The 11,672-nt window shown below is 36.4% G+C and overlaps 2 protein-coding genes across 7 annotated transcripts in view; both read right to left on the bottom strand.

Moving 5' to 3' along the window:
* LOC142354058 (uncharacterized) overlaps positions 1 to 11,672 on the bottom strand; it is a 469,891-nt gene that overhangs the window by 191,794 nt on the left and 266,425 nt on the right. The window lies entirely within an intron of this gene.
* Positions 1 to 11,672, bottom strand: part of LOC142354424 (uncharacterized) — a 118,049-nt gene that overhangs the window by 1,219 nt on the left and 105,158 nt on the right. For all 6 annotated transcript variants that reach the window (XM_075406717.1, XM_075406718.1, XM_075406716.1 and 3 more), the window contains 5 exons: positions 8,763 to 8,942; positions 8,141 to 8,343; positions 1,940 to 2,113; positions 1,673 to 1,798; positions 1 to 269 (listed from right to left, as the gene is read on the bottom strand). The exon at positions 1 to 269 is cut by the window's left edge and continues 1,219 nt beyond it. In XM_075406717.1, coding sequence (XP_075262832.1) covers positions 1 to 269; positions 1,673 to 1,798; positions 1,940 to 2,113; positions 8,141 to 8,343; positions 8,763 to 8,942 — 952 coding nt within the window. The remainder of the gene's footprint in view (positions 270 to 1,672; positions 1,799 to 1,939; positions 2,114 to 8,140; positions 8,344 to 8,762; positions 8,943 to 11,672) is intronic.

The raw sequence follows: 11,672 nt of genomic DNA, 5'->3' as shown, positions 1-11,672 counted from the left end.
TTCGAGTTCGACTCAAAAGCACCCGAGTCTCTGTAACCCGATTTTGAAGAGTTTGTGGTCTCGGCGCCCGATTCGTCTTGACTATTTGCGGCGACGCTTAGGTTCCTAGGGTCGACGTCGCTGCAACTATGGCGACGTTTGTGGTTGGCGCCCGAAGGACTGGCTGCCGATGATAACGTCGGATAGAAGTTCATTTGGCTGCCAATGCGTTCGTTCACGCGACGATATCTGGCTTCGCACCAGGCTTTCATTGTGCTTTCCATTCGGAGCTGAAACAAAATTATATTTTGATGTAAAAATGTTTTTTATTCCTACACAAAAACGCTTTGAGATTATTGCTTCAAACGGCAAAAATCATTAAGGTAGAAAAATTTTTTGACTTCAATTAGTGAAAAATCAATATTTTGAATTATCGTTATCGCGAGCTATACAAGCATTGCTTTGAATAAAATTCATAAACATAGCTCGCAGATTGCCAGAAAATAGCCGCAATAGATTCGTAGATCGGCCGTCTAAAAAAAACAGTAAAAAAGACAGACCAAAAAAATTCGTCTTTTCATTGAAGGCTGATCTGTTATATTCTGATTAAAAATCTGTATAAGTTATTGCTGCCTCTACTAGCTGATCTCAAATAACTTTCATTTAGAGTGACACACACCCATTTGACCTTATCTCTTTGAAATAAAGTAAATAAAAATCAATTTCAAAGTGAGGAAGTCATTTTTGAGAGTGAGGTAAGTCAAGTGTGACCAAAAATTTAATCACGCGCATGAACAAAAAAACTCGCTCCACTAAGAGCGAAAAATGACGTCACACATGCAATTCAGTTGAAATTGCATGAACGAATGAACAAAAAGTGGCTGTGACGTCATGTGGTCGTAACAAAAATCATGACGACGAAATAAAAAAAACATAGCAGGACAAGTCCTGACGTACAATTCAAAGAATTTTCATTGACTAAACAGAAAACTAGACCTAGAACGGACTATGAATGGATTGTGAAAACCATTTAGAAAAAAATCCGATCCAAAAAATCGAAAAAACAGTAAAAATCAAAGCGAAATTGCCACATGTGAACAAAAAACCACTAGCGAGAAAGCGAATTTTTGTTCAAACACCGTTTTCTGACTCTACTTTCAAATTAGAGCGAAAAAAATTCACGCCGCAAAACTACTCGCTTTTTCGCTCCATATCCTGTTTCGGCGTGACCAAAATCACCACTCCAATTTGACTTCAAAAATCATGAAAATGTGTGAACAGATCTTAAAAAAAAGACAGCGCCCCAATACAATTCAAATTCTTTGAATTGTAAAAAACCAAGAGAAGGCCAATAATAGCCCCAGCTATCGCTGTGCGGCTATAAAAAAAGTAAAAATTTGTTAATCAATTTAGAAAAAAGGTAACAAAATTTTGGTCAATTTAAGGAACCTTTGGATGAGCGGATTCAAATCTTCAAAATTTCTTGTAAGATGATTCAAAACTTGCGAGATTTTTGCAGGAATCTTGTAAAAATTGAAGCCCAAAACCTTAAACTCCCGATTATATCTTTAAGATAGGTTGCGACTCTTAGATGTCCCAGTGAAATCCAAAATCTTGCAAGATTCTTGCCCGATTTTGCATTCCTCAAGATCTTGAAAGCAGTTAATATCTCTGGTTATTAGTTGTTACTAACCTCTAGTTTACGCAGTTCCTTTGAGTAAACGATTCTCTCCTGAAGAGCTCTTCTGTCCATTCTGTGATTGCATTCTGTTCTTTCAGCCGAAATGCGCTCTCGGCATAATTTGTCCACACACGCAACCTATTCAACACAGAGAAATAGTGATTCTAAACTTCAATGAAACCAAAGATTCCTTTTCCATGGTTTTATAGAGTCCGTGGGATGGGTGGGGTGGGGTGGGGTGGGTTGGGGCAAAATGGAGTATATACTCAGCCAGTTTACCTGATGTGTCGTTTTTTCGTCTAAGTCGACAATCTTCTTATCGGTCACTTCTTCGCTCAGTTTCAATTCGTCCAAGATGGCTTCCTTTAAGAACTCCACTTTGGCATCTAGAGCAGCTATGTGTTTGGAACAGCCACATCTGCATTTCACAGCTGAGGAGGAAAGTTGCTGCTGCTGTTCAGAAAACAGATGTTTAATTAGCCGAAAATATATCAAACCACTGTTATGAAGTTTATAAGTACCAACCAAAAAAAGTCATCCATTTAAAAAGTGAGCGGCTGTTTAATTATTTGTTATATCAAATTTTTGATCTATATAAAAATCTAATGTTTACACCTTTATAGTGGCTCGTTTTAAATAGAATTGCTATTAGTCTGGCGTCTAATCCGGCTATTCAGAGAAACCAATTTTTCTTGCAATAAACGCTCATTTTAATGGATGTAGGTTCCCTAGTGATGAGTGAATTTAAAACTTGCAAGAATCTTGCAAGCTGATTCAAAACTTGCAAGATTCTTGCAAGAATCTTGCAAGATATCAATCAAACCAAAAAAATAAATCAGGTTACAAATGTTGTAGAAAACATCTTTGAGGCAAAGTATTGTTTATTGAACAAATTACAAAACCGAATTCAATAAAAAAATTTTTTAGCCCGGATTCAAAATCTTGCAAGAATCTTGCAAGAATCTTGCAAGTTTTTGAATTCTGAAAATTTAATGTTTGTATTTTTGGTAGCTCAAACTAACCGAAAACCAAATGAAATGACTGATATAAAAATTTTTGATCATCAGAACTGAACCTATTTGACTTTTTCCGTGAACGCCTTTTGAATGTGAAATCTTGCAAGAATCTTGCAAATTTCTTGCAAGATTTTGAATTCAAAAATAAATTTTCGACAAAAAAACTAGAGATACCATCGTCAACCAAATTCGTCTATTTTAAGATTAATTAACCTACTCTAGAAAATTACGAAATCAAACACTTTCAGTCTTCCTCTCATTTTTAATCAAATAAGTTATTTATAAAGAAACAACCAGTTGGAATATTTTGTTACCGATCCTATCGGTAATTGAGGATCTTTATGTAGTTGGAAAAAATATTCTGCTCATTGTTAATTTCAATTAACTTCCAATTAACTTACATGAGATTTATGTGAACCTATTTGACCCCTTAAGTTGATAGTTATTGGTGTTAATGTCCTTGAAGTTATTTCATTCGAAAAGATCTGGTAAGTTTTTGAAGCCTCATTTTTTGGTCATCTTTTTTTCCAATTATAGTTTAGGCTCATCATACAGAAAGTCTCAATTTTTTGGTAAATCAAACGTTAACTTCTTCGTTGATCGTATGCTAACTAATGTTTTTTATTTAGTTCAAAGAGAAAACAAAACTTTGATTTTTTTATAACTGATATTTCCTAAAGTATCACAAAAAATTAATTCTACAAAGCTATATACTTTAGTCCAACCAATCCTTAAGAAATCTCATAGAAATGAAGAAACATCCTAGGTTTAAGTCAGTTTGCTAGATTTTGAGTTAAATTTTTATGTTAATAAGGTCTTATTAGCAAAAAATTCGAGGCACGCTTGGCGTTTTTGATGATTTCTCCTAAACTGCTGAGCCAATTTCGACGGGAGTAGTCACGTTTGGTTGACTATACGTTCTTTGTGACAACAAATTTGAATTGGTTTTTTGTCAATGGGCCAACTCAGAATTTTAATAAGCTTTAGGTTTAAAAAAATTAAAAATAATCTTTGAAACGTTTTTTTTTTTAGTATTGACGTAGTTTTTCTTTTATTTGTGTTATAGTTACTTGGGAATTGTGTTAATTAGTCTTTGTTTGGGTTCATGAAGCTTTTGGAATCCCTAGTTTTTGGAATTCAATAGTTTTTCAATTTTCGTGAAATTATGAAATTCTTTTTTGGTTCATTTTTGGTCAAAGCACAAAATACGAGGTAGGAAATGGTTCTTACTTCGTGGAATGAGTCTTCAGCGTCCACAAAGGTAAAAATGCGTTTATTTTTTTATTTTGTGTCATGAATTATGTTGGAGGGACAGATTTGTGTCGTTTTCCCGAATTTTTTTGCGAAAACTATACTTTTTTTAGCAGAAAAATCGGGGCACGCTTCACGTTTCTAATGATTTCTGCCAAACTACTGTGCCAAGTTAGACGAACATAGTTCCGTTTTGTTGAATAGTTGTTCGTCTTCTCTCCAATAGTTAATTTGTTACGGAAATTGTCCATCTCAGAAGGTTATTAGGCTGTAATTCTTGTGCATTTAGATACTCATTTATATGTTTATCTGTTTCTTTCTTCAGCGCGATAACCCCCCGCCCTTGTTTGTGACCCCTTCGCGCAGCGCGATAACCCCCCGCCCTTGTTTGTGACCCCTTCGCGCAACACACAATAACCCCCCGCCTTCTCTGTGCCCCCTTTGTTGTTCATTTAGATGTTCATTTATATGTTTGTCTGTTTCTTTGTTCAGCGCGATAACCCCCCGCCCTTGTTTGTGAGCCCTTCGCGAAGCGCGATAACCCCCCGCCCTTGTTTGTGACCCCTTCGCGCAACACACAATAACCCCCCGCCTTCTCTGTGCCCCCTTTGTTGTTCATTTAGATGTTCATTTATATGTTTGTCTGTTTCTTTCTTCAGCGCGATAACCCCCCGCCCTTGTTTGTGACCCCTTCGCCCATTAGTCTTAGCTCTTTCGGGTCTTTTTTTTTCTTTGATGGCTAGAGACCAGGTGCGCTCCTTATGGAGCACAGTAATGCACCGGCTCTAGACCTCAAAAAAGCTAAAATGGCTCACGCTAAAGCTAAGACAATTTTACTGTTGCAAAAATCTGCACCCTTTCTGTGTTTGCCCCCTTTCCCAGCATTTGAATCGAAAAGCTTGCAAGATTCTTGCAAGCTTTTCGATTCATCTTGCAAGCTTTTCGATTCATCTTGCAAGTAATCTTGCAAGGTGAATCGAAAAACTTGCAAGAATCTTGCAAGTGAATCGATAAGCTTGCAAGATTCTTGCAAGTGAATCGAAAAACTTGCAAGAATCTTGCAAGCAACTTGGTACCCGTATGCATTCACTTGCAAGATTGCTTCCAAGTTGCTTGCAAGTTTTTCAATTCGGCGATCACTAGGGTTGCGGCAAGTTGTCCTGAGCGACAGTTTTTTTGGGCTTGTCTGCAGCTGTATCAAAGTTTTCGAGATGATTCGTTTATGGGTGATGTTATAAAAGGGTTTAGTTATAAATAATAAAACTTAAAAAGTCAAATAAATATGGCTACTGAAAAAAAGTTTCAAAAGTCGATAAAAACGATTTAAAGTTACGCAAAATTACAGGACCTTGCTGAGATCTGAGACAAAACAGAACTGAAAAATGATTATAAATTACTGGGGGGGGGGGGGGGGGGGTGCTGGTACAGGCTCATAACCTGAATTGGTGGGGTAGGGTTGAGAGGGCTGGACGAGAGGGGGTTTCAAACCGCTAGACGAGGAGTGTAGATTGGGAGTTTGTTGCGAATTACAGACTAGCACCCTTACCATTTTGAGACGGACTATTCGGTTCGTTTCACCCATCTTTTTTGACAAAATTTATCTTAAAACATGTAAAAATGGCTCAAAATGTAAAATATGGTTACAAAAGAATTTTTTGGAAATTGCTTCATTTATTGTCACCAGATTCCAAAAAATCGCAAATTTCATCATTTTGTGGAACCCTGTGACAAATTTTGGCACTTAGATTCCGCACTTTAAAATTACGATGTACCACAGTTTGCAGTATTCATTTTCCACAAGCCCACTCCCTTACAATTCACAAATACCCAGGTAATTAATGTTCATTTAAGGAGCTAGTAAGACCATTTGAAAACAACAAAGTTAATCGACCGTGTCAGTGGAATTGTCAAATTACGTATGGAATAAGTAGACAAACTACATTTTGATATAAGTTTTTGTACATCAAACTTTTGATTTTTTGTAACATATTTTTATTCAACAGAACAACCACATGCAAAAAATTTTATCAAAAAGGTCCTATGTAATAAGTTCTAGTTGATTGATAATATGTAAATAACTTTTTCAATAACTTTTTAGTTTTTGAGAGCCAACTGAAAAAGTAAGAGTTGTAAAGCTGTCAGAAAAACGAGAATAGACTAAAACGTAATTGGGCGAAAAATCATTTGGAGAAAAATCAGTAATTAAAATTTTCTGAAAAATCCCCGTGCATGATCAATGACCAGTAATTATCAATTTTTGAAAGATCCCTATGTAAAAAAAGTGATCAGTAACTTTTTCATATTTCTGCCCCATATAAAACTAACCCCAAATCTTTCCAGCGAAAAGTTTTCCAGCATAAATAGTTTCTTTCCGAAACACTTTTCAAAGATACGACTTGGTCAATGTTGTTTCAGAAATAAATATCATACATATCAGTTAGCACCTAAGGTGGAAGGATTTTGTCTGTCTTGATTGCTGTTATTATAGGGAGTTTTTTGCCCATCTGATATACAAATTCAAGCAATTACAAAAATAAAATAGACATTTAACGGTACAAAATTACACGAAAGTCTTGATGAAAATACGGGAAACGTAGGGACTGATCAGAACGTTCGTGTCTATAAAGTATGATGATAAGCATTCCTAAATTGTTGATTTGTGAAATTTTCCAGAGCTAATATAAAAACAAATGTTCCATTATCTGAAATTCATTTTTCGAATTTGGCGGCAATTACCGCTAGCTCTGAAGATGGATTAATGGCGCATTAGCAAAATCAATGCTATTATTTTGATTTACCAATAACAAGCTCACATGCTCAATTTTGAAAGATGGTGACAAATTTTATCACCGTAGCGCACAGTCTTTAACTCTCGTTTTCATAAAACTTAAAATTTGGAATATGATGACAAGTTTTGTCATCATATTTCACAAACTAAACCGTTTTGTCTAACTAGTTTAAGTCATGTTTTAGTTGCTATTAGTAGGGGCAATAGTGTGTAATGGGTGGTGAGGAGTGGATTAGAGTGGGAGTGATTGAGTGAGTGTGATTGAGTGGGACCACCCTTCACACCATAAAATTGTCTCCTCAAAACAGTTTGGGAGAATCGCTTTCTTAGAGACTGGCTATACATAGTGCTCTAAGAGAAACCAATTCCCCCGAGCGTTATCTGCTTAGCCCGTTTTTGAGGACGAAAAATGAAATGCGTGAGACAAAGATTCAATTAAGCAGAAAATTGCATAAAAAGACCACAGTACTAATATATTTGGAACATAATTCGTTTGCGAGCAGTTAAAACTATTATAGAGTATTTTTGTACAAGTTTACGTAAGAAATTACAAAGTTATAAATTACTAGTTACAGTAATTTATAACCTAACTTTTCATTAATTTCTAACAAAGCTTTTTAGATCCACTCATGACTCTGGTTTATAGTGTTAGTGTAAAAATTTCCTAGAAAAAAGGATAAGCTCAATTTTATAATATACTAATGGAGCTTTATTCGTCATAATTTTAAAAATTAGCATAGTGATGTGGTAGTATCGACTGTGCAGGGTGATTATTATCAAAATTTGACGTACTGTATTTTGATTGACGACTGCAGCTCAGGTGTCTATGTGATGGTAAGATTGTCAAAGTTCTAATTAGGTTGTATATTAATTAAATTCTTGCTTTTATCCAGCCTCTGTTCTTATTCTTCAGAATTTTTCTTAGAATTTTACGTTCAACTCAATGGGAAGCATGCAAGTTCAACACAGTTATAAATCAAAGTAATAAATCATTTTCAGTTTTCATTTGAAGGCAGTTTTTGTGATTTAGTTGTTCACAACCCACAATGTCATTATGGGGGGATACTTTATTTGACAATTAAGCTGGCTGTTTGTGTATGTGTATGTGTGTGTTGTGTGTATGTGAGTGTGTGTGTGTGTCTGGTGTGTGTGTGTGTATGTGTGTGTGTGTGTGTGTGTGTGTGTGTTTGTGTGTGTGTGATGTGTGTATGTGAGTGTGTGTGTCTGGTGTGTGTGTGTGTGTGTGTGTGTGTGTGTGTGTGTGTGTGTGTGTGTGTGTGTGTGTGTGTGTATGTATGTGTATGTGTATGTGTATGTGTGCGCGTGTGTGTGTGTATGTGTTTTGTGTGTGTGTGTGTGTGTGTGTGTGTGTGTGTGTGGGGGGGGGGCATAATGGTGAAGACCCAAAAATAATTTAATACTTACTCTATGATCGGCAGTTGAGTATTCATTCTCCTGTTCTAAATTGGCAGCTGTTTTATTGGCTCGGTGTCTCCTTTTGGACATCTGTTGTTGGTCTGGAGGGGCACACCCCCCACCCCCACCCCCCGATGTCTCCTTGGCTGGCTTGGTTAGATAGGCACCGTCGTACAGAGTGTATAAGCCACCCCCACCTCCACCCGCTTGACCTGTAATATATTTTTGGAAAATGATAATTACAAATAACTTACAAAATTTTGATGAAAATTAAACTAATACGATAAAAATTTTGAATAAAGTGTTTTTTAAAGTTTCGTGTCGGTTTTCAAGATTTTGAAGATACATTTTTCGCCATCAAAAGTGATTTTTTGTCGTCAAAAAGAACTGAATAAACAACCCCTCAGTTTTTTTTCAGTTTTTTAACTCAGTAATTAGAGTTCAAAATAACCCATTGTAGCTCTTGATAAAAGAAAAAGGTCTCTCCCCCAAGCTTAGTGGCCATATAAGAGCCCCCTCATTCATGGGTTAAACATATTATAATGGGGGCTATAATGGGAAAAAAGACCGAAGAATTCATTTAAAACAAGGGATACAAGTTTTTCTTATCAATTTTAGTTGTTTTACTGACCTGATGATCCGCGGTGGTAGTGGTGGTGTCTGACAGAGGATGTGACGTCATGATGGTGGGATGTCCCTGGTGCACCCCTCCCCCCTCCCCCTTCACCCTTGTTGTCTGTTGTTGTCTTGTGGTGATGGTGGTGGTGATGGTGGTGGTGGTCGAGGGTGCTCAGAGATGACAGAGATGCTCCTAAAAAGGGTAAAAATTGAAAAAAGTATAGCAAAATTAGTGAAGGTATATTATAGAATAAAGGTAAAATTAGAGTAAAAGTACCCCAAAAGTAGTGCAAAGTTGTTGCAAACACCTTTAAAATTTGATAAAACGTAAACCGAATAACGTCAGACCAATTGTTCTCGAACGACGAGCGCGGGGTTGGCTCTGACTGTAGCTTGCTTAAACGTTGAGAGGCCACCCGCACTGCTCAAAATGGCAGAGGTGCCCTGGTTTGGTGGGGGAACGGGGGGGGGGATGGCTCTTTATACAAGAACTTCTTCTTCAGCAGCTTCGGTGCCGAACAGAGCCGTTAAATGCTGAAAGGCAATCACATAGTGATTTAATGCCTACGGGCTCAACTTCTTCATTCAAGCATTTATGTACAAAAAAAATCACTCAAGCGAAACAGTATCTGAAAAAAACGGCAAAACGGCGATTCAAGAAGTTTGCATGAAAACACACTCACACACACTCACACATACATACACACACAAACATAAACCGACAAATGTCGGAAGAATTGCTCTTCAACGACAGGCGAGGCAATTTAATTCATGGTCTTTAGTCTAGACTAATTGTTCTTTATGGGTGCAAAAAAACTTTGACCCCACCGGGATTAAAAACACTGACCGCTCGATCCATGGCCAACCGCACTAACCAATGCGCTACAAGTCACTTATTTTTCCTGTGCTGCAACCGATTTTATATTAGCAACTTCGGAGCACTAGAGATTACTCAAAAATGGAGAACGAAATTGTGAAAAAGTCACTTGAGAAGTCAAAGAATGTTCTAGAAGAAAAGCGCAAAATTGTCAAGCAAAAAATTTGCATAAAAAAAGACACACACGTTTACAATAATTGCTATGAACTGCGTTCAAGAGCAATTAATAACACATACGCACATAAACACACACACACACACACACACACACACACACACACACACACACACACACACATCAGATAGACACACTCACACACATATTCACAAGACTAGCTCGAAAATTCATTCAAGAGTAAATAATCACCATCAACTGTCAATGTATAGCACAAAAAACAGCTCTGAAGTAATCTCCTTTCATTGTGATTAGACTAAAATTTGAATTCTAAAAAATACGTTGCAAAAAATCTGAAGAAGGATAAAGATCAATAATAAACCTGACTCAGTGAAAATTGGAGAGATCAAGCTGTTGCTTCCTGTCAATAAAATGTAGAAAATCATCAACAATTTTTGCATGAACACCAAGAAAAAATAAATAAAAAATGCGCCAGTTCACATTAAGCCTAGAGTAATTTTCATATATGGTAAACTTTTTTTTCCTGGGTGCAATATAATCTAAACAGCCTTGAATGCAAATAATCAATTATTTTGAATGCAATATGAGAATATAGCCGAAAAGTGCCGCAATTTTTTGCAAACTTTTTGGGATGTCTTTTTTTAATCAAATTTTTTTTTAAAAATTTAATCACGCGAAAGAACAAAAAAATTCGCTCCACTAAGAGCTAAAAATGACATCACGCACGCACTTCAGTTGAAATTGCATGAGCGAATGAACAAAAAGCAGATTTGAAGTGGTTGTAACGTCATATGGTCGTAACAAAAATCGTGACGACGAAATAAAAGAAACCAAAAAAAGGCCAATAATAGCCCCAGCTATCGCTGTACGGCTATTAAAAAAGACAGACAAAAAAATGCGTTTTTTCATTGAAGGCTTATATGTTATATTTTGATTGAAAACTGTATAAGTTTTTGTCGCTTCTATTAGTTGCTCTCGAGTACCCTTCAATAGGAGTGACACACACCCATTTGACCTTAACTCTTCGAATTAAAGTAAATAAACGTCAATTGCAAAGTGAGAAAAACATTTTTGAGAGTGATGCAAGTCAATTGTGACCAAAAATTTAACCACGCGAGTGAACAAAAAAACTCGCTTCATAAAGAGCGAAAAATGACGTCACGCACGCACTTCAGTTAAAATTGCATTAACGAATGAACAAAAAGCAGAATGGAAGTGGTTGTGACGTCATATGGTCGTAACCAAAATCGCGACGACGAAAAGAAAAAACATAGCAGGACAAGTCCTGAAGCACAATTCAAAGAATTTTCATTGACTAAACAAACATAGCCGGCAGATTGCCGAAATAGCTGCGAAAGAACAGACCTGCGTGCCATATAATAGAGATAGAAACAGATAAAGATCTAAATTGAAAAAAAAATTGACGCCGCTCAAAAAACTAGGTAAAAAACATTCAGCGATAAATGGATAAAGCTTGTTAAAATTCATTCCACAGAAGCCTCATATTAGGGCCCTTTATTGCCCAAAGGAGTTCCTTTGACCTTAAACAAATTCAATTTAAACTTAAGTTTTAAAGAGCAAAATTCATTTTATTGAGTGAGGTAAGTCACGTATGATTAAAATCTAATCACGCAACTAACCTAAAAACTTTTGCTAAAGCGAGTGAGAAATGACGTCACGCGCGCAAATGCCGTTAGTGAGAGGAAGAAGTCATTCAGAAAATTTGACTTTATCAGCATTGCTGTGTGAACAAATGTAAAATGAAAAAAGAGCGTCAGACGACGAAACAAAAAACATAGCAGGACAAGTCCTGACGTACAATTCATAGAATTTTCATTGACTAAACAGAAAAACTAGACCTAGAATGGACTATGAGTGAATTGAAAAAACCATTTTTTAAAAAAAAATTA

This window comes from Convolutriloba macropyga, chromosome 15 (assembly GCF_964194025.1).
Source record: "Convolutriloba macropyga chromosome 15, txConMacr16.3, whole genome shotgun sequence".
NCBI lineage: Eukaryota > Metazoa > Xenacoelomorpha > Acoela > Convolutidae > Convolutriloba > Convolutriloba macropyga.
The sequence above is the reverse complement of the archived record's forward strand: the minus strand, read 5'-3'. Positions and strand labels throughout refer to the sequence as shown.